The 27964-nt window shown below is 45.1% G+C and overlaps 1 protein-coding gene across 2 annotated transcripts; it reads right to left on the bottom strand.

The window, feature by feature from the left end:
- ZHX3 (zinc fingers and homeoboxes 3) lies at positions 1-27930 on the bottom strand. 2 transcript variants are annotated; one of them, XM_066588125.1, is made up of 3 exons: positions 27748-27930; positions 2097-4952; positions 1-454 (listed from the first exon to the last, which is right to left on the bottom strand). In XM_066588125.1, the coding sequence occupies exons 2-3, from the start codon at positions 4834-4836 to the stop codon at positions 444-446; spliced, it is 2751 nt and encodes a 916-aa protein (XP_066444222.1). In that variant the 5' UTR covers positions 4837-4952; positions 27748-27930; the 3' UTR covers positions 1-443. The 2 variants fall into 2 exon arrangements, with proteins under 2 accessions (XP_066444222.1, XP_066444221.1); XM_066588124.1 differs by lacking the exon at positions 27748-27930 and adding an exon at positions 21375-21464.
- Positions 27931-27964: the final 34 nt, after the last annotated feature.

Here is a 27964-nt window from a genome sequence, read left to right on the forward strand (position 1 = left end):
CAAAGGGACAAAAACAAAACTTTATTTACAACCAGTTAGTCCAAACAATATTCTCACTAGAAAGTTCTGTATTAAATCAGTTTAAGAATACTAAATGGTTATATTATTCTGTAATATAAATAAGCATCTGTACCAATACACATAACGATGAACAGAGCAGGGCATATAAAAATACAAAGCACTATAGGGGAGCACAAAGTCAGAAACAGAATTAAGAATGCCGAGTCTGGATTATGGTATTTACACCGAAAAAAAACAAAAAACAATGTCTTGCAGTGGACAGAAGTTCTTCTCCTGGCAACAGGGTCCCTTTAATTCCTATGCACCGCCACTGTGCTCATCACATCTCACGGGGGCGCAACGCAAACATTTTACAGCCAGATGAATCCCTGTGGCATTCCCTGGAGATCAGATTCCTCTTGTTCTCAGCACCGGGTCTTCGTTCAGTCAGTTTCTAAAGGGGGGAGGAAAAAGAAAAATCGCGGATGTCATTTTTGTAAATTAAAAAAAAAGAAATAATAAAAATGATAAATTTCACTTTGTTCAACTATTAAACCCCATTAAACTGTACTAGGGGGTCAGATTTTCATTGCCAAGTCTTCACCAGAAGTCCAGATACTATGGGGGGAGGGGCGGGGGGATTCATAGAAACATTTATACCAGAACTCTGGCATTAGAAAGTCACAAATGTTTGATGAACAGGCTATACTTTGGGGTAAAAATCAGAAAAGTCGCATTTTTACCCCAACCTCACCACTTGTGTAAAAAATAAATAAATCACAAGATAAAAAGGGTGGGGTTCATGGCAGGGGCAGGGCCCGCCACAGCCCACTATAAAAGGGTGCGTTCACACGTCGCTGATTTGCTGCAGACTTTGGTGAGAGTCTACGGAAGATCTCACTCCTTCAATATGAATTCAATTGAGAGGGTGAAATCTACTGCAGATTGGCACCAAAAGTCCACATTAGATCAGCAATAGAGATGAGCGAATATACTCGTTTCGAGTAATTACTCGATCGAGCACCGCAATTTTCGAGTACTTCCGTACTCGTTTGAAAAGATTCGGGGGGCGGCGTGGCGGAGCGGGGAACAGGGGGGAGCCCTCTCTCTCTCCCTCTCCCCCCCACTCTCCGCTGCAACCCCCCACGGCGCCCCCCGAATCTTTTCGCCCGAGTACGGAAGTACTCGAAAATCGCGGCTCTCGGGTGAAAAAGGGGCGTGGCCAAGTAGGTTCGCTCATCTCTAATCAGCAATCTGTGAATACACAGTAATTTACATCAGGAACTGGCAAAAATTATAGTGCGTATCTACGGCAGGTTTAGCCTGCAGGAGATTTCAGAGAGTTGCGTATGGCCAGTCCAAGGTGGGACAAATACAAGAGGGCTTGCGCCTCTTTACATTTGGTGCATCTTGCGCCATCATAACTTATCTAAAGGTAGTTTTATTTGGGACGATCATGGGGAGCTAACAATTATCGCACGCTGAATGGAGCCGGCCGCCCACCCACCAGAGATCTCTTCCAGCCGCCCGCCCGCCCACCGCCATTCATAGATGAACTGCTGCTCATTTATCCTGGCTGACATTCGCTTGGTTTATAGGAGAGCTGAAAACAAAGCAATTCTCGCTGACTTGCCTTGTTGAGTCCCATATTTACACAAACAGTCACTCATCCGGTTGTAAACTACTGATGGCCTATTCTCAAGCTAGGCCATAAATAGTAATCAACAGGGTCCATTACTTGGGACCCTAGCCAAACAGCTGTTTACTGGGCCAGCACACTTGTGCACAGAGTTGATTTCTACAGGAAGCAGAGAGCTCCATTCTTACTACAGTGGCCAGGCTTTGTATTTACAGGCCAAGTTCCTATTTATTTCAATGGTAACTTGTCCTGCAGTACCAAGCCTGGCCACTGCTTTAACAATAGAGTGGTTTGCTTCCTGCAGAAATCAGCTCAGTGCATAAATACACCAGCCTGACAAACAGCTGATTGGTGGGAGTACTGAGTGATGGACCCCATAGATCTACTCTACTACTTACAACTTGACACCCCCTTTAAGAGGCATTTTAGAAAGCTGTAAGTCCCTGTGTTTCCTTACCTAGCTGGGCGACTGGTGGCTCAGATGACTCCAAATCCACACTGGTTTCCGGACAACTAGGCTCCCAAGACTCGCTATTTTCAGATGGCTCTAAACATTCCTCATCTTCCATTTTTGTCTGCGTTTCTGGTTTCTCTTGACTGACAGACTGTGGGCCGTTACTACTCTCATCCAATGGAGGCGCACTGATATCTTCCGTTTTTGCTCTAACCCAAGCTCTGATTTCATCAGCAGACATCCCAGTCTTTTCACACAAATCATCGACATCTTTCTCTTTCAAGCCCCGCCACTTTCTGTAATAATCCAAAAGCGGCTTTACGTACAGAGGTTTAACGTCCGCAAAAACTTTCTTATAGTTGTCGTACCACTTTAAATTGCCGTTTTTATAGGAGTATCTGCAGTCCCCAAACCAGCGCACAATTTCTGACCGTGTTAGTCCCGTTTGCTCCACCATACTATCATACTCCTCTGTTGATGGCCACTGGGTCTTAACAAACATCTGCTTTAAGCCATCTCGCTGCTTGGCAGTTTTCTTTGTGGGTTGTCTACTTCTTTGTGGCGTTGATGACCTACTGCTGCCATTGCTAGGCACGGTATAATCATCTTTGGAGCCCTCGTTGTTGTCCCCCGACTCCGTCACACGAAGAGCTTTCAAATTGATTTTTATTGGGTTTACTTTTCTCTCCAACACTGGGGAGATGTTTTCTACTATAGACGATCCAAAGTCATCGAAAGTCTTATCAGAGATCTCCATCTCTTCAGCAGAAACATCATCCTCTTCCTCCTCCTCCTCCTCTTCGTAACGAGCTTGCTCTCTCTTGAGTTCTTCAGCTACCCTTTTGCGTTTTTCGGAGAACCAGGCATCTATTTCGCGCCTTGTCATTTTAGTCTCGGTCCGTAGCCTATTCACCTCCTCTTCGGAAGGTTCACTATTTAGTGCAAAACTACTTTCCAAAGCTCTGAGCTGCTCTGGGGCCCTCTCTTTGTATCTTGTAACCGAGAAGTCTGGCGATTGATGCCATGACTGTCTCCTTGGAATATGCGAGTGGGTACGACTCGTTGGTAGTGCAAAATCGGTATCCGACTCCTTTACCATGTTAAACATGACATCTGAGTTGTGGTCGGCCAGTAGGTCACATGTGCCTGCCACGTAAGAGGCTGGTTTGTTGCGGAAATGATATCTTTTATCACTAAACCATTTCCTAACCTCTCTCGTTGCCAACCCGGTAAGTCTTGTCAGTCTGGCAACTTCGCCATGTGAAGGAAACTGGCTTTTGCAAAAGCTGTTTTTGAGCGTACTAAGCTGATGTCGTGACTTTTTGCATCGTGCCGATGGATCGTAAGAGTTTGGTGATGGCATACTGGGAGATGTAGTTGAGTGATAATCATAATCTAACCCAGATAAGGATGCTGTACTGGCTTCGTTTGTGTCATCTGAGATTAGAGAGGACACCGTTATGGGCACTGAAGTAGCAGATCCTTGAATTCCATTAGTTAGAATGGGTTGAGTTACAAATAAACCCCCTGCCCCTTGCGGCTGGCTGACAATCTGTCCCGGAAGAGCAGCCTGGATGAGGTGCTGAACATTATTCGCATTTGCTATGAGTGGTGCATTCAAGACCGTTATAGTCGGCTGCGGTACAGGCTGAGGAATAGACTGGATTACGGTAGTAAACATTTTCTTTCTCGAGTCTTCGATCTCCTCAGGTGACCAGCTAATGCCCTGTTTAAGTCTTTGTGCTGTGAACCAGATTTTGATCTGCTCCTCTGGGTACTTTGTCACTACGGTTAGATAACAAAGCTCAGCCTTTGTAGGGTAAGGGAATTTATTGAAAGAGTTCTTTAGGAAAGAGTTTGAGTCCATGGATGAATTGTACGTTGGAATGCTACTCAAAGGAATCATAACTTTCGGGAGGGATTTGGCAGTGGGAAGTTGGTGACTTTTCTGGATAGAAGACTGTTTAGGCAAAACGGGTGTAATGATTGTTGTAGAAAGTTTGGGCTGTATCACAGACTGCGGAGAGTTTAAGGACACTAACTGAGTCACCCCTGTTTGCAGTACCGGAACTGTGCCTATTATGGAACCATTTAAAAGGGCAGAATTAACAATGTTGTTGACAGTACTTGTTGAAATGGACCCATTCCTATACGATGAACGGGTTTTTTTCTCAAAATCTTCCCCAACATGATTGGCGTTTAGTTTCTTGCTTTCTTGCCTGCTTTTCGGAATCTTCATGATAGGCGTTTTAGTCATTGGTATTTCGGAGTAATCATCGGCATGTTCTACATGATGGAGAACCATATCCTGATCGGTGTTGATACTTTGTTCCACGACGGTGTAATTCTCATGCTTGGCTACGGTCCAGGAGAGATCAGAGTTCCCAGAGTGAGTATCCGAGTTGTGAGATTCCAGTTCCTTAGGGTCTTTTACTAAAAAACTGCAAGCAATGCAAACGTAGGAGGGATCTTCTCTAAAGTCATGATGCTTAGAGTTCATGTGCTCAACAAATGGGTCGGTCTCATTAGAGCCGTAGTTACAGTATTTGCAAAAAAAACTCATGCCATCGATGTTTTCGTGCCCATTAGTTAGCATATCATTATCACCGTCCATTAGATCCGTAGCTGGTATTTCCTCGGACTCATCTTTAGAGTTTTCTTCAGATATTTCTGTGTTATTCTCTAATGCTAATGACTTGATGGGTATCATACAAGGTGTGGTAGACTTTCTTTTGCTGGCCATGATGATTTTTTGTTTTGCTCCACAAGGCCAATATGAGAAGGTAAACAATGTTTTCTATCAAAAATCAGGTGGATGGTTTGTGAGGCATTACACTTGGACCAAGACGATTCATAGACCTATGAAAGAAGGAAAAAAAAAAAAAAAGGATTAATTTTTAATTAACATATAAGTGGCATGTCCCATTATGGTGCGTATTATGCGCTGAAATAGGCCATTGAAGTCAATGGCCCTGCGTATTCACTGTGTATTGCGCATCTAAACAATAGGCCCCTCTGTTATTACACAGCGTATTTACGTGTCCCAAATACCTGAAGAACCGAAATACGCAGGGAATATGCGTATTACTTGAGCGAAACCCGCATATGCCCATTTTAATGACACCAAACTCTGCAGATCTCAACCCAAATATTCAACAACCACCGTGTAATGCTTAATTTATCCAGTGGTGGCACTGCAGGAAAACGTAACACTTGCTGTCAGGATCACTAAGAGGAGCCGGAAGGCGGATTGGGGGCAAGCTGCATCCAGTTCTTGGGAACCCATCTAACTAGGGGAAGGGAAAAAAAACAGTTGTCCAAAGCGGACAACTCCTTAAACCATGGCATGCTCAAAAATTAAGATAGCAAGCCAGATTTCAGTGTATATCAGTAATCCCACTACTAGTCCTCACTCCAGCTGTTGTCACACTAATCTGCAGGCAGGACGCCCTAAATGGTTCATCGCACGCAAGCTTGCCGAGCTTCACAAACGTTATAGCTTAAGGGCCCTTTACTCATACGTATGAACGTTTGCTCCGATCATTGCTCAGGGCGACTATGTACAGTGATCAAGATGATAAACAATAATTTGCTTGTTTGTCGTGGATCACATCTTGTATAAGGGCATAATCATCCCCTTATTTTTGCAATATACACCCCAGGATGTGATGGCAACAATGTAAACTGGGGGAAAAAAAACAAGACAAAAACAAAAACAAAATCGCATAAATGAACATAAAAAAAAAAGTGGGAAGCAACGATCACCACACTAGCTTAGGGTTGTTTAAGACGGGGACGATTGTATGGCACTGAACCACAGGAGCCATAATCGTTAAGTGAAAGCGGGTCAGAGATCGCTTCCGGCCGCCCACCTCCATTCACAGTAAACAGGCAGTGGTTCGTAGATGGACTGCCTGTTTACACAGGCCGATCGTCATTTGATTTTTAGGCCTGCCTAAAATGAACTATGAACGTTAAGCAAATGAATTCATTTAGTCACCGACAGTGTTTATGCTGAATGATCGTTCAGTTTTGCTCGATCCAGCGACAATAGTTCTGTGTAGAAGGGCTGTGTACAAATGATGGTATAATCTGGTTTACACAACATTTGTCAGGTCTAAAGTCCACACACCTCAGCCGCCAGCCATCAGCAATCCCTCCCCACCCCCTATACATATGCATACGCAGCTTGGCCGAGCCTGTATGTGTTCTCAGTGTGAAGGAAATAGACCTCTCTGGCAGCAGTTTACGTCCCGTGAGAACAAAGAATCGGACGGTTGACCACAAGAGAACGCTGCCTGGACAACTGGTGCACCGTATGAAGACTTGCTACATACAAAGCCAGTCTTACCACTTCCTTGGCTCCTCGGAGCCGGCACTTGGCACATGCATGTCTACTGGGGGCGTAGACAGCTCACATCATGGGAACAGGGGTCATGTGAGCCATGCGGATGGCTGAATGGAAACCTAACAACGGTGCGTTGTAAGACGGATACGACCAGCTAGTGGATCCCACGTTCTTGCTCAGCGCAGATGTGAGCCCGGCCGTATTCCGCTGAAATCATATTAACCCAAAACAGATTTGCTAAAGTAAAAGCAGCAGAAATAGAAAATGAACAGGAAACAATGACTTAACCTAAAACCAAGAAGGAACATTCCCAGAAAACTAAACATGGCCTCTCAGCAAAGTACTAGCAGAACAGTAAATAAGAGCGGATCAGCAGAAAACCCTTCTGTGCAGCCCGGGCCGGATTATATAATACAGCGCTCCCGATAGTCTGCAATTCCAAGTGGCCAGAATGGAAAGAGCTTGACACTCGGCCAAGTAACACCAGAACACTGTGTTCTGCCATCTGCAGGCTTTCCTTGGTTCAGAGATGGAAAAATACTGTGCAGAAACAAGGAGAATCCAGCGAGCAGGAGACCCGCAGCGCTCAGCAATAGAGGCCACCGGCACGCACACCACAATCTAGGACGCTTCTTAAGACGTCTTTGTGGAGGTGCGGGGGGCACCCACCGTCTTATAGGATCCGAGATGTGATCCGACCTGTCAAGCTTTTTATGCTCACATTGTACAGCTGGCCATCGATGTGTGAAAACTGTTCTGCCGTCTCCCCCCATCCCCCATACTAAATTGTACTTTTGGCACAGCCAAAGAGCAGCGTTGTTTCTATAGAGGGAGGTGTGAAATGTGTTTGGCTGACATCCCCTACACCGATTAGTTCAGGGTGTGGAGGGGGGGACAGAGAGAATGAACCAAAAAGTCCAAAGGCAATTTGACGGAGAACTATCGACAAGCTTGTTTGCCTCCGACATCAGCGTATGGAGAGTTATGTAATTCTTGCCCTTTCATGTGAAAAAGGCTGAACCTGCAAAAGGGCTGAGAACGGGAAAAGTGTAATCAGCCGTGTATCTGGCTGTGTGCAGCCGGCGACGTACCGCGCGTCATGCAAGATTACAGCAATCTAGTAGAGGGGGGGGGGGGGGTAATTCACATAGGCATTTACCGCAACTGCAGTGCTGTGGATTTATTGCAGGTACACGCGTGATCCCGTAGATGAGCCGTACATGTGATCTCACACGGCACATGCTACTATTGTGCACAATAAGTTGCCTTGGAAGGGGCGGGATGGAAAGGCTCTGGGGTCTAGAAGGGTACAGGATGGATTCCTGGCACAGAATCCACATCAAAAAGTGATGTTTTTCCGCATAGGGTCTTCCTTGTGGCATAACGTACGGCACAAGTTCCCCTTGTAAGTAACGGGGTACGGATAACATGCAGATTCTGCAGCAAATAATAAATAGTATGCCAAAAAAGTCTAAAGTTTTTCTCAGTTTTTAAATTTACACTAAAAACACTTCTGCTAGGAAGGAGCCCTGGTCCACATTACACGGAGCGATCGGCACTACGACGAGTCACAACGCTCACCAGCACAGTTGTTCAGACAGACACAATTCCACTGCTGCTGTTTGCACAGACGCTGCCGACACCACATCACTTTTTTGTGCCACATAAGATGTGATCACCGGCAAACAAGGGGTCGTCGGTGATCAGCAGCGGTTCATAACCCCGCCTCGGGCCGCCTTCGCACGTGGCGGATTCGCTGCAGGCTTTTTGCAGCAGAAAACCCACAACAAATACGCATTAAATCCACAATAGCCGAATCTGCAGCTAAATAGTGCAGATTTGGCCGCGATTATAATGGAGAAACTGCTGCGGGATTTAACCCTTGTATTTCCAGAATAGAATTCCGCAGATTTAGAATCCGCAGTATTCTTCAAAAATCGCTGCAAGAAATTCTCAGCACTTCGGGGAGGAGATGAATCCACGTCCCGTACCGCCAGCGGTGTCGAATTTGCCAGTAATTCCGCCATGAGTGAAGACAAGCGTATGATGAAACTGAACGCTGCAGAATGGATCCCACTGACTAAAATAGGCTGTATTCAGTTCTCATCACACTGTCTGCAATTTTCCTGCATGAAATAGAGCGGCATTCTGCACCATTTAATCAGACGTCAGCGCCGGAGTTTGTGAATGCCGATATGAACAAAGCCTTAGCCCAATAGCACATAAGGTTAATAGAATTAAACTTACTAAACTTTCCTAAAGTCCTACGAAAGATACAAAAACTAGAGATTTAAAGGAGATGTCCCGCGCCGAAACGGGGTTTTTTTTTTTTAAACCCCCCCCCCCCCGTTCGGCGCGAGACAACCCCGATGCAGGGGTTAAAAAAAACCACCCGCACAGCGCTTACCTGAATCCCGGCGGTCCGGCGTCTTCATACTCACCTGCTGAAGATGGCCGCCGGGATCCTCTGTCTTCATGGACCGCAGGGCTTCTGTGCGGTCCATTGCCGATTCCAGCCTCCTGATTGGCTGGAATCGGCACGTGACGGGGCGGAGCTACACGGAGCCCCATAGAGAAGAGGAGAAGACCCGGACTGCGCAAGCGCGGCTAATTTGGCCATCGGAGGGCGAAAATTAGTCGGCACCATGGAGACGAGGACGCCAGCAACGGAGCAGGTAAGTATAAAACTTTTTATAACTTCTGGGTCATTCCACATCAATTGGACCAATTTTCAAAATCGTCCCCACTCGACCGTCTCCGATTTTGCTGAAAATTTACTCAGATATATGTATATGTTTGAAACGAGGTTCTGTGAAGTTTTAGCTCCAGATCTTAAATACCTGTGGCACTGTCGCCTTTACACTGGAGGTCCCACTGAGCTCGCGGCTTCAGCTACAAGGATTTTGCAAACTTTGGCACATAGGCATTATAGAAATATAATGGCTATGATGCTGAAATTGGACATACTAGCTCAACTTTTGCTGGTGAACACAAAAAAATTAGTACCGGCTATCACAAAAGAATATATCGGCCACAATTTTGTGTCAAAGTAGCTTGAAAATCACGCCGCATGACATTTACACCAAACTTTGGCCAAGTATAGCTCAAGACCAAAAACCACTTGTAACCGGTGCTTTGCTCTGTACACCAAACAGCTACATGGCTTTGCACTGCTGCAATATCACGGTCAAAGCATATGTATTTGTGAAGATATTCACACCCACATATGATGAAAAATGTTAAATGATCAAATCTGACCTATTTTTAAGGTCAAATATCTAAAAAAGGGTACCCCTGAAATCTGTTTATTCTAATATCAGTGGAAAGAGCAAATTTTTTTCTACAAGGATCATCATTTTATTTTTTGGAGTCTTTCAGTTTAAGAAAAGAAAAATGCCACTGAACATGGCGTTTTTAAACATACGCAATGAATGATAAATGCACTATTCAAACCCTTGCGTTGGTCCATGGTGGTTATACCACTACCAATTCCCTAAGAATTGGTATTATAATCCTATTAAGAATTGTAATAATGCCAAATCTTGCTGGAACACGAGAAAATCACCAGTTTGTGCCAATTGATGACAAAAAGATTCGCATTTCAAGGGTGTCAAATGACACATCATCTTTCATTGCCCATGTAGATCGATCTGTCAGATCAGAAATGCCTTTTGTGCCAATTGCAAACCTCCAGCCAGGGCAATACATTGCCTGCATTTACGATAACAACTGGTGGATTGGAAATATTTCTGAAATTTCAGTCGACGACCATGATGCATTAATAAATTTCATGCATCCTCATGGACCAGCTAGCTTCTTTCACTGGCCTGTGAGAAATGATACCTGCTGGATTCCTGAGCAGTCAATCATTGCAATACTGCCAGCACCAGCTGCAACAGCAATGGGACGACAATACAGCTTCTTGGAGCCAATTATGTTGCAAATTCAGCAACAGTTCCAGACCACTTAGACTGAACATTATGGCTTGGGAACCAACAAAAGAGACCCAATATTAGGCTTGGGATCCTAGGCTAAGACACCCACCCTCAGGCTTCGGAACCTGTGATAAAGAGACCGCCCGTGGCTGGCCTTGCACGGCTATCGGGCGTGGCCCCTAGGCGATGGGGCTGCCAATTCTCAAAAGATTTGGCATTATTACAATTCTTAATAGGATTATAATACCAATTCTTAGGGAATTGGTAGTGGTATAACCACCATGGACCAACGCAAGGGTTTGAATAGTGCATTTATCATTCATTGCGTATGTTTAAAAACGCCATGTTCAGTGGCATTTTTCTTTTCTTAAACTGAAAGACTCCAAAAAATAAAATGATGATCCTTGTAGAGAAAAATTTGCTCTTTCGACTGATATCAAAATAAATAGATTTGAGGGGTACCCTTTTTTAGATATTTGACCTTAAAAATAGGTCAGATTTGATCATTTAACATTTTTCATCATATGTGGGTGTGAATATCTTCACAAATACATATGCTTTGACCGTGATATTGCAGCAGTGCAAAGCCATATAGCTGTTTGGTGTACTGGTCAAAGCACAAATTACCAATGGTTTTTGGTTTTGAGATATATTTAACCAAAGTATGGCTTAAGTTTGCAAAATCCTCGTAGCTGAAGCCGCGCGCTCATTGGGACCTCCAGTGAAAGGGCAACAGTGTCCCAGGTATTTGATATCTGGCCCTAGAACTTTACAGAACCTCGTTTCAAACATACATGTACATCCTTATAAATTTTCAGCAAAATCGGAGATGGCCGAGTGGGGACCACTGGTCCACTTGGCATGGAATGACCCTTCTGTATGGCTCATAATTAATGCACAATGTACATTACAAAGTGCATTATTATGGCCATACAGAAGTGTATAGACCCACTTGCTGCCTCGGGACATCTCCTTTAATAAAGCGTACAATATATCATTTTATTTTGAAGCCGAGTCCGTCTCTGTACATTTCTACCAACCAAAAATCACTGAATTTTGCCTAACCATTTTACACAATTTGCGCCTGACCACTTGTTTCACATCATTTATAAAAAAAAGAACATTATATTTTTTTCCCCAATCTGGGATAATCTCGGGATTATGTTATAACATATTAGAAGGAGGTTAGAAACATAGAAGTCAATAATTATCACAAAATGTCAAAGCTCACGCTTTAACAGCAAAATGGACCAAAGGGTAAGAACACCACCCCCCCCCCGCCCCCTCATTAAAATCTAACTGTTATTGAACTAAATTAAAACACTAAGGAGTACAGGAATAGCCATTTAGGAGAGCGCAGTATACAGCAAATCGCAGCAGCATTGAATGACATATTACAGGGTCTTTCTTGCCCTTTGGAGAATTTTTGGGCCGATTATTGTTAATAATCCCGGTGTACCCCCCCCCCCCCCCCCCGAGGCACTTTTTGTACAAAGTTCCCGCTTTCTTGAACTTGCTCCTTATATAGGGACGGATGCCAGGGATTTATTTTATAGGTCTAATGTATCAGACCCAGATATGCACTAATGTCCCGTGTTAGGTGGCAGGAAGGTGGTCTCTTGGGGCGGCTGGGGAGAAACATTTCAATAACCAAATGCCAGGTATTTCATACTACACCGAAGTAATAACTGTGTGTTGGCGCTGCGGGCGGACCCACACTGTCCTGGTGGGGCTGGGATCTCACGTTGTGTTTTTCCATCCTTGGTCTCCGACTCCCACAGTATAAATAAATGACAGCGCGCATGAGCAGCCGGCTGCGGGAGGGCTGGGAGTACTGAAGCATGGAGAAAACCTGACCCACAATCAGCCTGACAGGCGAAAGGGAAGAGTGAAGCGGAACAGATTAAGGCTGGCGGACGCGGGGTATGTGTGCACATGGAGGCCCAGCTAACAAGGGAAGGCCAGACATGAAGCGCCTACTCCTCCATTTACAGGGGAGAGAAAAACTAACTCGACGCTGGAAGTAAAAGTCATGCAGAAACACCAGACTAAACTATCACAACAAACCAGGCTTCCCCAGTCCACACAGATACACACCGCAGAATACATGAAAACCTCACCGCCAACACTGGAGTGGATACGGCAGGCTATTTTGCTTCAGGTATCTATGTGCTCAGCAATCCCCGACTCATTAACATGCAGCTTCTGCAGCAGAACCCAATGAAGCGGAGTCTCTAATTTGGTCTCATCCTCCTATAAACGGCTTGTATTACTGAGAATCTATTATCCAGAACTGTCGGAAAAGAGAAATATCTCAGATGAAGGCATACAGAGGGGCGAACGAACCGATTACCAGCATATACGCTTAACAATCGACTTTTCACATCACTCGGGGGGGGGGGGGGGGGGGGGGTGTCTACATGCACAATGGTGGGCTGTGGGCATATCAGTACTCCCTCTCTGCAACAAGTCACCAAATAGGTTTCAAATGTTTATTTTCAGCTTTTGCGCTACATGGCGGAATGGCAAAAGGGGGGGGGGGGGGGGGGCCCACAACATGGATTTCAATTTTGTGCAGTGGCCAGTATAAGACAGAGAGAATAAAACCCTATTACAAAGTTGAATATGAGAAGCAAAAATCCACTTTCCGCACACAAACGCAGATGGAAGAACTGAGAGAAGTGGTAAAGGATAGGAAAACATGGAGAATGGTGATCTATAAAGTGACCAAAAGTTGGCCTCGACTGAACGGATCATCATCTATATGTAATAAATACTTTTTAAAAACAGCTAAAAATACAAATATAGTAATAATGATTATATATATATAAAATCATGGTACCATTAGGGGTATACAGTAGGAAAAAAAATAAAGGACTCTTGAAAGGGGTGTAACAAGTGTGACCGTAATATGCGGTGAAATTTCAAGCGTGGGAACGGGCCTTTAGCAACTGTAAAATAATTAAAGGGAACCTGTCAGTAGACCCCTGTGGCCCTAACCAAAGGCAGCATGACATGTTCCCTTACTATAAAGAATTCTGTGTTACTCTGTATCTCTTCATAGACAAACAAGCTGGGTCTAGATATTGCGCATCTCCAGCAGTTTCGCAAACCCTCCGCCATTTACAGTACAACGCATGTGGGGGAGGACTTCACCCCCCATCCACATGTACTGGACAGTCCACACAGCAATCAGAGCGGGCTGCAGATTTATCAATTTCATTCTTTTGTGAAAACAGCAAATTTTGTCCAGTTAGTCCATCCTCATATAGGATGTGGGAATACAAAGATGCCACATCCATGGTTGTCACATTAGGGAGGGGGCTGATGGCTGACAGCTTCTTTAGTAGGTCCAATCATCTCACATCCCAAAAACATAGTAACAGGCAGATCTAGATCGTGAGCCCCTGGCGACAGGGCCGAGTGTGAGTGATGGCCATATGTACGGCGCTGCAGACGGATTATGTAAAAGGAGTGACCACCGCTCTCAAAACTTGAGCACCCGTCACCCCCACATCAGTAATCTTTCTATAGCGCCAACATATTCAGTAGCACTTTGCAAGTCATCTCCTATTCTCTAGATAAGGGATCAACCCTTTAGGGATTTACTCTCTAAACTCATTTGCTTTTTGTTACACCATGCCTCTGTTCTCATGTGAAACATACATGACAGCCTATGACACACAGAGGAACGAATGTGTTACGTGCATTTATGTTATTCTATATCACTAAAAGGGGTTTATGGTTTCACTATAAAAATGTATAAACACTGAGCATGACGAAACAAAAAAACAAAACAACGGCAACAAAAAATAATAAAGCATATACACCTGTCTTCGTCCCCTTGGGGCACAGCTAACCGACTCCCATTGTTCTCTGGAAGTCAGGTGACTGCTGCAGCCAATCAGAGACCGCAGCCACACCTTCTGAACTCCTGGCATCAGCGCTCACATCCTGGGCACCATGATGCCAGGAGTTTGCTGCAACCTCTGATTGGCCGCGGCAGTCATCTGACTTCCATAGGCAGAGGATGGGGATAGAGTAGCAGAAGACTGTTCGCTATGCCCCGGGGGAGAGAAGAGATGCGAGTAGATGTTACTTTATTTTAACTCATGCTCAGCCCTTAAAGAGGTTGTATGGTTCAAGGCTAAAAAAAATGTTTAAGGAACTTGTTCCCCAGACCCTGTGGTGGCATCAGAACCACGGACCAGATCTCAATCACAGGACAACAAGAACTTCCACACTCCTCATCTATGAATGGCCCCAATGACTTACTACAACTGTTTTCTCCCCTCCTTGTATGTAAAGTTCTGTTCTACAATGCCTCACTACTCCTGTCCTTTTGGGTATAAAAGTGTGAATCTTTAGATTGTGTTAAGTCAGCCTGATGGAGACCTCTGTAGTCTCTAAAGCTTGCTGTATCATCATTTTCTCTTGTTGGCCATTAAAAAAAGGTATCATATCTCCAGGATTATATTGTTTCTCTTGCACCATTCTAATACACTACCAGACCGGTCTTTATTCTAACGACACTCGAGTGTATTTGTAGAAATGCATTTCCAGCACTATGAAGGGGTAACTCTGGTGCCTTCATAATATGTGGCCTCAGATTGCAAAAAAAAACAAAACCCCAAAGCCCTGCGTACAATCTGCTTGTCCATCCATTTAGGGCTCTTGCACACTTGCATTTTTCTTGCACGTTTTTTTTTTTTTTCCACACAATATCAGTGGGACTTTCTAATGTTAAAAACACATGGCACAAAAGAAGAAAAAAAAGAAAAATCGCAAAGCACCAACCTGCAATTTTCGTGCAATACGTTTTTAACATTAGAAAGTCCCACGGACACGTGCGGTTAAAAAAAATAAAATAAAAAAGCACAAGAAAACCGCAAGTGTGCAACAGCCCTTAACCCTTTCCAATCCACTGTCTGACCTGTGAAGACATTATGATTTAAGGCTGTACAGCTCTGATGTTGGAAGACGTCCATCGAGGTTCTCTTACTGTATATTGCCAGCCTCTCTGCGGTCGGAGCCTATCCAACGTGTCACCTCATGCAGTACTGGCTTTAGCCAGCAGATAGCGCCGTTGTATAATGGCAGAAAAACAGTAAGCCCCCTAGGAAAACCAGGATACAAATTGGATTGGAAAGGGTTAAATAAAGAGCGCTTTGATACCAAACCAGGCCAGTGTTCTATGGATGGCATGTTGACAGTCACAGCAGCTTCAACCCTGCCAGTCCTCATTTCAACCCTAATGACACGTCCACCAACAGTTCTTCCAGGAAACCCCTTAAAATGAGTCTTTTCTAGTCATTCAGAAGTTAGAGTGATGAAGTTTGCTAACTTGGTGCAGTTATTGGCATTTTTCTGTATTGTTGTAGCAAACCCTTTTTTTTTTTTTTTTTTTAAAGCGGCGACATAAAGAGCAGCCGCACGGCTTCTTGTTTTCAGAGATTAGCTTTTAGATAGTTTAAGCACCAGCTTCTGAAAGCATGGCAACCAACATGACTTTACAGTGCAAGTATGTCAGTAAAACTAACGGGCTGTCGCCCTTACCAGCGTTTCATGACCGTACAGTAAATAAAGTAACGAGAAGGCAAATTTCACATATCAACCTAACTTGAACGTTACGGGAAAGCGGAGCACAAGGAGCTCAAAGATCCGCCATGCGGGCAGAGGTGGACGAAGAGTGCGGAACAATATTTGGCAATATATTTGAAAAATAGCCTGACTTTTTGTGCTGCAGAAAACTTTCCTGCCACCTCCTGCAGATGTCAGCCATCAGCTGATGAATATAACCAGAAGTCTAGGCTGTGCAGAGCATGCTGGGAAGTCCAGTGACCTGAATAGCAGTCACACTGAATCATTCTGCACTGGATGACAACTTACCAATAAACCAGCGCTGCCCGAACTCCGGCCCTCACGACTCCCCAACAGGTCATGCTTACAGGATATGCCATAGAAAACACCTGTGTCAGTTCCTGCAATACTAAAGGAGATCCTGACCTGCTGAGGGTCACGAGGACCGTAGTTTTGGAAACACTAATGAGATCTAAACCATGATGTGTAGTTGGAGATCTACAATTTAAAAAAAGCTAAATCTGCCCCAGAATTAGTTTTTTCTATGTAACCCTGCCAATTCTAGGAAAATCTGGAAGCAGCACTACAGAAACATAACTTGGATGCGTGATAGGGCCCATTACAGTCACTGACCAACTATATGGCGCCCAGAAAAAGGTAAAGTCATTAGGAGAAAAACAAGAGAGGCTCGAAAATAGAACCCACGATTTGTAACGGGGCTATTTACACGGGCGATTTTTCACTCGCGGCGATGGTACGAGATGGGAAATACACAGCATATCCTATTTTGGCAGGAGTATCGCACTAGAATAGTACATGCAAATGTGTAGTGTCCGCCCACATTGCACAGCAGAGCACACGGATGGCGTACATGTGTTCTGTACGATGCGAGTCGCGCCCAAGATTAGGCAACTCGCTATCTGCTATGTAAATATGGCTTTAGATCAGGATTACACCTACAGTCTTTCAGCCACAGAGGATCCACCAGGAAGGAGAAGTCCTTGCTTTAGGATCCTTTCACACCAGCGCGAGGTTTGTGCGTTGCGAGATGCACGAATATGAACTCCATTCTTTTGGAGTCGTACACGAGTGATGTGGCGGAGGGCGCGTTGCTGCATGTCCCATTTTCACATCACCCATTGCTTTCAAGGGGACCTTAAACATATCGCACAGCACTCGCATGTTATACGATGTACAAGCGAGTGCGACGCATTAAATGTCCCATTGAATTCAATGAAAACCACTTCCGATCCCCGATCACACACAAGAGAAAGCGGAATTTCACAGAAGTGAGCTTGCTTGAAAACCACCTCGCATCTGTGAGTAAAACGCAGGAGTTTCTTGGCCCGATACCGCGCTAAAAAGCTCATCCCACTCGCAAGCGATTTGAGTTTCCCCGACCGATATAGGGCTGGATTGACCGTGGCGAGATAAATACTTCCCACTCCTATTAGTTCAACTAAAGAAAAATTAATTTCCCTGCATACGGATGCTTTCAGACAGAATTTGGTCAGAATTTTCTACACGTTCTTAAAATGCAGAATGTGTAATTTTTTGCCCGTTTTTGCATTTATTTGAATTATTTTCAATTGGGCAAAAAGATACAAATCAATGACTGCAAACACAGAAGCAAATCCAGTTGACAGAATGATGAAATACTGATGACATATAGCGGTAGTTCCCGTGTCATCTGTAACAAGTCCGTATTAAGGCCGGGTTACAATACGCTTGTGTGAAACTGGCCTATATATGGGAGCGATTCAGGCACGGCATTCTGGAGCAGAAAGTTTGGTTCTTGTTGGATGCGTTAACCAGTAGTAATTACCAAATTAGCTGCTAATGCCAGGTGGCGGAGGGTGCAATCTGATCACTTGTCCGTGTCAGCAACATGGTGCACCGACTAATCTTGTAGCCACACCATCAGCGCTGTACCGCAATTGTTTGATCCCCTGGTAAATTTATGCCGGGCAATCACCAGGAACAAATGATCGCTCGGTCGATAATCTCCTGATCATTTAATAGTAGCATTTAAATCCCTCGATTGAAGTTTGGAGGTCCTGAACCCCCTTTCCCCCACGATGCAATTGTCAGGTGGCGTTCTGTTACCCCAGCAGTCTGGGGCCTTCTGAAGGCCCCCAGCGCTGCCATGGCTAATTGCCTTTCAAGCCATGCCTGTGGCGTGGTAGAACACCTGTCAGATCACGGTATAATGTAATACTACGGTATTACATTATACCTACCGCATGAACGATCAAACGATCACAAGTTCCCCAGTAGGGACTTTAAAAAAAACTATATATTAATAAATAAAATTATATATAGGAGTAAAATAAAAACAACTTATTAGAAAAATAGTCTAAAGAAAATGTAACCACTCATCCTTTCTCATATTTATAATAGAAAAAAATACTTAGTATCACTGGGTCCATAAAAGCGCGATCTATCAAAGTAACGCATTATTTGTCCCACACTGACAGATAGGCTCAGCGCAGAGAATAGCGGCAAATCGCGATTTGAATGCCACGAGCGGAGAATCGCAATGATTCTCGGCTGGTTGACGTCGGGGCTGTGCTTTCCATAGCAACGCTACAGAAAGCGTTCACTGCGGTACCCGCGGCCGGATTATCGCCACGGGGAACACAATGAAGTATTGCCCGTGGACAGGTGCCCTAACAGGGTTGTTCACCTTCAGTCCTTCTGCTCAGATGGGCAGAGGTAAGCGGTCAGGCTCCCCTAGGATATATCCAAGCACTGTGTAGGAACATATAGGGATTAGAGATGAGCGAGCACGCTCGGATAAGGCAGTTACTCGAGTGAGTATCGCTCTTCTCGAGTAACTGCACTCTCGCCCGAGCAGGCTGAGGGGAGAGAGAGAGAGATCTCAACACCCCCCCCCCTCCCCGAACGAGAAAGCAGTTGCTCGAGAGGAGCGATACTCGCTCGAGTAACTGCCTTATCCGAGCGTGCTCGCTCATCTCTATGAGGGATGCAATAAGACACCTACATTATTTATCTATACAGGTACCTGCAGAAAGACAATTGAGACCGCTCACATTATCGGAGCGTATGAACATGTATGACATTTGTCCATCTGGCAAGCAGAGGCGGCGCCGACCCCCCGACACACGAGAGATACCAACAACCATCGGTTGTCATCTCTCTGTAAACAGGGATGTGCTGCCAACACTAATGGAACGGAGCGCGCCTGAATGATCGCACCTACAGAACCGCCGATTGCTTCATGTGAATGGGGTCAACGAGCGCGGGTCCACTTGCAAAGACGTTGATTGGCGCTTTTTTCTGGCAGAAGATGATTTTTTTTTTACATAGGCTGAACCCGAGCAAGAAACGAAAAGTGAATAGCGCACGATGACTCGGCGTTCAGACGTAACGATTACGGCGCCTTTTGGTTCACTTGAACAAATTTTGCGCAACAGTCTTTACGTGTAAATAGGCCATTGATAGGCCCTTAAGCCGGTTTGCATGAAGAACTGTAGAAGTCGCTAGTTGATAATTACAGCCCATAGATAGAAAAAACTAAGAAGTTTTGCAGGACTTTTTTAAATGTTTTTTTTTTCTATCACTGCTGCGGATTTTGTGAGCGCCCCCTCAGGGCTCCAACATGGCGATCACGATATTGTAGCGAGAAAAATCACGGCACAACCGCAACTTTGTTCAGCCGATTTTTGAGCATCAGCGATTCTTTTTCTTCGGAAAAAATTGCGCACCGCGGCCGCCCGCGATTTTATTGAATTAAAGACCATGGGAGTTTCTAATGTTAAAAAAAAAAGCATTGAACGAAAACCGCAAGTTCGGCGTTGGGCTAAAAAGGGGCTCAATAGGTAAACATGGGGCTAGAAAAAAAAAAATTCTCAAAACGCAGAAAGATAGTATGAAAACATCGCAAATGCAACGAAACCATTGGTTTCATAATGCTGCGTCTTCACTCGCAACGCCAGTGTGAGGCGGTCTTACACAAGAGCGTATTTCACTGCGTAAAACGGTCGCACAGCAAATACACAATAACATTGTGTATGGACTATCGTGGCGTGTAATACGTACCAAGATGATCGCAGTATGTTCTATTTGACGCAATATATGTGCCTATGGCAGATTGGTAGAGCGTATTACGTGCGCAAAACCTGCATGTGTGATACGCTGTAACAATACGGTCGTGTGAAGCAGCCCTGAAAGGACTTGTCTGAGACTCTTTCATATTGATGAGCTGTCCTGAGGACTGGTCATCAGTAGACGGTCGGCGGGGTCCATCACTCAGAAAACAGATAGCGCCGATCACAGTGTAGTGGCCTGGGTTGGTATTGCATGAGCAGCTCCTACAGAGATGTTAGGATCCCGGCACGATCAACCGATTGCCAAGTGGTGGATCCCGCTGATCACCTACCGATCACCAATCTAAGGACCTGTCATCAGTAGATGAATCTCTGCAAGAGACAGATCATTGTAAGACAAGAAAAGAAGGGAGAAGGACAACCCCTTTAAGGGGACGTTCAAAAAACCCTCTCCAAATCTGCCACAAAACCCAAACTCCATGCTTTCGGCGCGGTTTTGGATACGGATCCGCAGCAGATTCCACCCCTTACAATTGGGGTGGAAATGGCAAAAACTGCTTCGAAACTCACTAAAAAAAACAAAAACAAAAAAAAAAAAGCAAAAAAAACATACCAAAATCGGCACCATTGTTTTTCCGCTACGTGTTACAGTACCTAAACAGATTTTTACGTTAATTAGTAACCATGTTCATTTACGCAATCAGGCAGCGTAAAAATCATAAAGCCAACGAGCGAACAAACGCTCGTTAGCCGGAGGTCACAAAAAAAATAAACTCTGGTCCGCGCTCATTTTCTCGTGTAAACCGCGGTGCAGAGGTTCAGTCTGCTACAAAACAACACGGTCATTCAGCAGCAGCACGGTCGTATGAGTGTAAGCGCGAGGCGCGACCGCCACCTGCTACGTCAGAACGGGAAAAGTGCTGCAAGAGTTACGCAACGGCCTTAATCCCGCTGCCTCCGGCTGGGCGTGACGCACACAACACGGTCTGATATAAAAAGCAACTTTGGCGCAAGTTGTGTATGAAGGCAGCACCTGCCTCGCCATACCTGCACAGTCATGCTGATGCCCATAAACAGGGGGACCTATAGAATCCATAGGAACCCCCACTCCACCGGCTCCATTCTATCACAGCCTACTTATTATTACCTCCTCTCACAGCGCCCCTCACCGCCCACACACGGCTACAGCGCCTCAGTCCTACCCCCTGCTACACATTTTAAGGGCTATCGCACCTCCCCCACCGTATGTACGACGGCCGTCCGTGCCTAGGAATAAAAAATAACGTACACATACCGCAGTCCGCCGCGTGTGTCTAACAATACCGGAGCCGTAATGAATCCCACTTACCGACAGCCGTTGTCAGGGCCTCTCTGCTCCCCTCTCTCGACAGTTTCAGGCCCGGGAGTAGGCGGAGCTGCTGGCGCTGTGAGAACCAAGTCCTAAACGCTGATTGGCTAGGGATAGACCACGTGACCTCCCCTACTCTGGGCAGGGCAAACTTAAACCAACGCCAACCGCCGCTAGCGTAGAGCGGGCACGTGACTGCTGTAAGAGGGGCGGGGCCGGCTGTGCTCACTGGCGATGGCCTGGCCCTAAGTTTGTCAACGGAAAGCTTTATTTAAAAAAAGAAAAGCGTACACGACCATGTGTTTGTGTTTTGAAGGAATCTTATGTAGTAATGGGGAGCCATATATTTTGGTGAAAATGTAGGGAATAAAAGATATTTTCTTGTACATGGTATACAAATAGACTTCTTTGTGTTTGTTTGCGTAAAATGCGTCTTTATATTCAGAAATACAAAAAAAAAATGGTATACCTTACACTCTAAAATTGAATTTGAACGTTACCCCGGCCCAGCTAATGTCTAGAAATTTTACAGCATCAGGGAGCGTTTACATTGGGGGTTTTACCTCACGATTTATATGCGTTGTGAGGTGCACAGAAATTGCGCATGTAAATGTCCCCATAGTAACAATGGGTTATCATTGTTACTATGGGGACATTTACATGCGCGATTTTTCTCACGCAGCATTGGGCAGAGAATAGAGCCCATTGTTTTCAATGGGTTCATTCTCGCCGTGCAAAAAAACGCAACATGCTCTATTTTAGTGCGCACCAAAAAAGTCTATGGGGGTGCGCAAATGTGCCCCCAGGCCCTGCGAATGGCGCAATTAACTGAACAGTGCAAGGAAAACAATACACTAGGGCCAATTGAAGCCGCACAGCCTTTTAGATTATGGCGCGGGCGCGCCGATGTGGGCGGTCTCCGGCAGTGCAGAGAGTATAGTAAAAAGCACAGATACGAGCATGCATTTCAATACAGCAAAAGCGGATTGCAGTTGAAACCCCGCCCAGTCATGGCAGCTAATAGCCAAACAATCTTGCAGATTGTGTCAGCAAGATCGTTAGGCTAATGGCAGTCACTTCTGGGCAGAGTTTCAACCACAAGCATTTTTAGCTGTGTGCAAATGCAGCCTTAGTGCGGCCCAACAGGGGTGATAAAATTGCGCGAGATTTGTGCGTTGTGAGACGCACAAATCTCACACAAATATGAACACTATTCTTTTGAATGGGGTCATACACATGAGTGATGTTTTCCCGCATGGCACTGCGATGCGATGCCACCGTATATGGGAAACGAATCGCGGCATGTTCCATCTTACTGCGCGCTCCCACATCACTGTCCCAATTGAAAGCAAGTGGAGAAACCCTGCGATCCTCTGCCGTGGTTGTGACAGCCGTGCCGGAGGATACCCGAAGTGATGTGAGGCTGTTTTCGCCATGAATACGCCTCGCATCCATACGGATTTCACCTAGACGGCGAATCCATTCTGGATCCCCGCTAATCAGCTGATTGAAGTGACAGCAGCATTCCACAACCGCTTCAATCCCAGCAGGCACAGCGCCATACATAGTATAGTGGCTGCACCTTGTATAGCAACTCATTCTCATTCACTTGAATGGGACTGCGCTATTCTCAGGCCATGTGACTGATTAACGTGATGCCACATGCCTGAGAATAGTCTGTGGCACTCAAGTGCCATGTCCTCTGCAATCAGCCGTGGGGATCGCAAGGGGCACGTCATCAACAGTTTACTCCAAGAAAACTGATTTAAGTTCATATTCGCACAGCAGAAATTGACGTGGATTTGATGTGCATTCCATGCCAATTCTGCGGTAATTCAGAAAAAAAGGAAAAAACAAATGACAGAAAGCGCTTGAGGACAACCTCTGCAATAACCATACGACAACAATGCAACATGTTAATGCTGGTTAATACTTGATAAACAGGGAACGGTTTACTACCGAAACGCATTGCATTGTTATTCCTATATCTATACGGTTTATGTACCATTTTAGTTTTTTTAATTCTTTTATATTATACTAGTATATTTTAATACTGTTTTACAAATTGACATAATTGTCAATTAATCTTTCTACTTTACAGTCCACTTGCATCTTCATAGAATCCTAGAATGGTAGAGTTTGTAAGGGACCTCCAGGGTCATCTGGTCCAACCCCCTGCTCAGTGCAGGATCACTAAACCATCTCAGACAGATGTCTGTCCAGCCTCTGTTTGAATACTGCCATTGAAGGAGAACTCAACACCTCCTGTGGTAACCTGTTCCACTCATTGATCACCCTCACTGTCAGAAAGTTTTTTCTAATATCTAATCTGTGTCTCCTCCCTTTCTGTTTCATCCCATTGCTTCTAGTCTTTCCTTGTGCAGATGAGAATACGGCTTATCCGTCTGCACTGTGACAGCCCTTCAGATACTTGTAGACAGCTATTAGGTCTCCTCTCAGCCTTCTTTTTTGCAAGTTAAAGGAGATGTCCCGAGGCAGCAAGTGGGTCTATACACTTCTGTATGGCCATAATAATGCACTTTGTAATGTACATTGTGCATTAATTATGAGCCATACAGAAGTTATAAAAAGTTTTATACTTACCTGCTCCGTTGCTGGCGTCCTCGTCTCCATGGTGCCGACTAATTTTCGCCCTCCGATGGCCAAATTAGCCGCGCTTGCGCAGTCCGGGTCTTCTCCTCTTCTCTATGGGGCTCCGTGTAGCTCCGTGTAGCTCCGCCCCGTCACGTGCCGATTCCAGCCAATCAGGAGGCTGGAATCGGCAATGGACCGCACAGAAGCCCTGCGGTCCATGAAGACAGAGGATCCCGGCGGCCATCTTCAGCAGGTGAGTATGAAGACGCCGGACCGCCGGGATTCAGGTAAGCGCTGTGCGGGTGGTTTTTTTAACCCCTGCATCGGGGTTGTCTCGCGCCGAACGGGGGGGGGGGTTTAAAAAAAAAACAACCCGTTTCGGCGCGGGACATCTCCTTTAACATTCCCAGATCCTTTAACTGTTTCTCATAGGACATGATTTGCAGACCGCTCACCATCTTGGTAACTCCTCTCTGAACTTGCTCCAGTTTGTCTATGTTTTTTTAAAGCGTGGTGCCAAGAACTGGACACAGTATTCCAGATAAGGTCTGAACAAGGAAGAGTAGAGGGGGATAATTACCTCACATGATCTAGACTCTATGCTTCTTTTAACATATCCCAGAATTGTGTTTGCCTTTTTGGCTGCTGTATCACATTGTTGACTCATGTTAAAGGGGTTGTCTCGCGAAAGCAAGTGGGGTTATACACTTCTGTATGGCCATATTAATGCACTTTGTAATATACATCGTGCATTAAATATGAGCCATACAGAAGTTATTCACTTACCTGCTCCGTTGCTAGCGTCCCCGTTGCCATGGTTCCGTCTAACTTCGGTGTCTTCTTGCTTTTTTAGACGCGCTTGCGCAGATGCATCTTCTCCCTTCGGCTGGTCTTGGAAGCATCGGCGTTTTGGCTCCGCCCCCTTGTACGCATCATCGCGTAGCTCCGCCCCATGATGTGTGCTGGTTCCAGCCTCCTGATTGGCTGGAATCGGCACATGACGGGGGCGAAGCTACGCGATGACGCGAAAAGGGGGTGGAGCCAAAACGCCGATGCTTCCAAGACCAGCCGAAGGGAGAAGATGCATCTGCGCAAGCGCGTCTAAAAAAGCAAGAAGACACCGAAGTTAGACGGCACCATGGCAACGGGGACGCTAGCAACGGAGCAGGTAAGTGAATAACTTCTGTATGGCTCATATTTAATGCACGATGTATATTACAAAGTGCATTAATATGGCCATACAGAAGTGTATAACCCCACTTGCTGCCGCGAGACAACCCCTTTAAGTCTATGATCTATTAGCATACCCAAGTCTTTTTCACATGTGCTGCTTGGCTCAATTCCTCTCATTCTGTATGTGCTTTCTTCATTTTTCTTGCCCAAACTTTGCATTTCTCCTTGTTAAATACCATTCTGTTAGTCGCTGCCCACTGTATAAGCTTTTCTAGATCTTTTTCAATACTCTCTTTCTCTTTCCTAGTGTTATCTATCCCTCCTAGCCTTGTGTCTTCAGCAAATTTGATCAGTTTCCCATCAATTCCCTCCTCCAGATCATTTATGAAAATGTTGAACAATACTGGGCCCAGGACAGAGCCTTGTGGTACCCCTCTTGTTACATTCAGGAATACATCTTGTATTCCTGACTTGTGAAACACTCATGTGGATCTACGCACATCTGGATATAGGGAGCGTGTGTAAGGTCCATATAGTGCCCATGCGCCTCCCTCATAGAGTAAGTTCACAGAATTTTTTAATAATTTATGTGTATGGTTATTGCACAGATGTTGTCCTCAAGCACTTTCCGCCATTTGTTTTTCCTTTTTTCTGAATCCCGCTGACCCCGGACCATTGGTTTGGATGGATGTGACTGATGCTCGCCGTAATCGATGTCTACATTAGACGAGGATCTGCCTTCCACTAATTGAGGCTTATAAACAAGGCTACCCAAGTGTTTAGATGTTGTGCTACGTCCCCACATCTTGGGGTTGATTCCACAGACCTAGGTGAGTCTGTTCCACTTATTTCTTTTTCCTTTACTCTTTTTTGGGGTGCTGTCCTGTTTTTGTAAGTCTCACCGAGTAATTCTGTGGTAAATCCACACCTCATTCATTTGAATGGGCAGTTATGCCATAATTTATGCAGTGGACACATGTCACTTCTTCCACGGTAGGTTATATCCAATGCAGAATAGTCCCATTGAATGCATCTGCAGCAGAAATCTGAGACTAAGGACTCCTTCGCACAGGCATATTTTTTATCTGTATTTTGTGAGCCCAAACCAGAAGTGGAACGTATAGAGAGAAAGTATAATGGAAAGATTTGCATTTCTTCCGTATTTTGAACCAGCTCCTGGTTTTGGCTCACAAAATACTGATGAAAGGTATGTCCGCGTAAAGGGGCTCTTAAAGGGCTATTCTGGTTATGCAAAGTTTCTGTCAAATGAACGCTAATCAAATGTTATTAAACTTCATAATGTGGTTCTGATTTGGATTTTGTATCTGTAGTGCTAAAAACCATCATCTACTCCTGGCACTTCAGAAGCCGTAGGCATTCCAGTGTTACAGGTCAGGCTTGGTCAGTAAGAACAACCAGGGATGACTGTTTTCTATTCAGTTCTCAGGACTAGATTGCCGACCAATAGCAGGGTAGCACTTAGTGGGGACATGCACAGCAAGAGCTTCAAAGCAGGGAATTGTGGTAAATGTAGTTGCAAGCTGCATGTCAGCAGGGATGTCGCGGCCATCTTGGAAAGCATTGACGTGGAGAAATATCAGAAATGAAGGACAGGATAAGAAGTTAATGACTGCTTCATTTATACCCATAAACAGCTGTGCAGAAACATAGTGTCAATACCTTTCATATTTGGAATTTTTGAAAATTTCACTTCACAACAGGGATTCCCCTCTAAACTTGAATTTCTGCCATGGATTATGTGTCAGATTCCCACTAGAATTCTACAACATGGATTCTGCAGTGTGAAAATGCCCTACAGTTTTCCAGTGAAGTGCCTATTAAATTGCAACATTTCTCAAAAAAATTATTGTGGCATGAGCTTTTCCTCCAAAAAAGCTTTAAAGGGGTTGTTTCCTTCCACTTAGAGCACATGAACATACTAATGGTGGATCTCCTGCTCAGACTTCCCCTCAATTAGCCCTGAGCTGAGAATCAGTAAGAAAGAGCGTCTCAAAGTGCATGACCCAACTGAAGAGGAGTCCAGGAATTTTTAGACAGAAAGGAAAAACTAAACAAAGTAATATTAGCTGACTTTTATTTACTGGGGGACTGGCTACATAATGAATGACAAAAATTTCACTGCAATGCCCCTTTAAAAATAGACAATCATTTGACTTCTGCAGCTTCAATGTATATGTGAGAGGGCCTGGCTGTCTGGCTTGATGTTTCCCTGGTAGTCAGGGAGGGTGATAGCTTTTCAGGTACCCAGTAAATCAGGCTTTGGGACCAGGAGTGCCAGACCCAGCTCCTTCAGGGTGACTATTGTGCTCTTATCCTCATACGTAGACAGAGGCGTTAGTAGAGATTCATGCCCCGGCTCCAGCCATACCAATTCGTGAGAGGGCTATGTATGGAATTAGGCCCTATTGGTAGCTGTGGCATGGAGACTATGCTTGTTCACGATATCAAACTTTAATGATCGAGATGAACAACTGAGCAATCAAAGTCCCCATCCCCGGGTCCAATAAGTCCTTACATGGATTGATATTAACAGTTTTAGCTCCACAATCACTGCCCATATATCAGGATCAATAAAAGTTCTTACCCCGTCACCGGGAATTAGAATCCTTATTTGGATTATGAACCAACGTGGTCAAGAAGGAGGGGGAATGAGGAGGCATACGTCTCTGAGGACTGCCTTTGCCAACATCCTTTTCCCAAGTAGACCGTGCCCGTAGGGTGGTTACTGTTTCCTTGCAGTATCGCACAGGCCAGTATCTCCAGCTCTTCTCTCCACAGTGTAGAGTGCACACCTTACATCC

This window comes from Eleutherodactylus coqui, chromosome 13, assembly GCF_035609145.1.
Source record: "Eleutherodactylus coqui strain aEleCoq1 chromosome 13, aEleCoq1.hap1, whole genome shotgun sequence".
Lineage (NCBI taxonomy): Eukaryota > Metazoa > Chordata > Amphibia > Anura > Eleutherodactylidae > Eleutherodactylus > Eleutherodactylus coqui.

Excerpts from the sequence above, each read along its gene's own strand:
- ZHX3 (XM_066588125.1), bottom strand. The coding sequence starts at position 4,836 with ATGGCCAGCAAAAGAAAGTCTACCACACCTTGTATGATACCCATCAAG.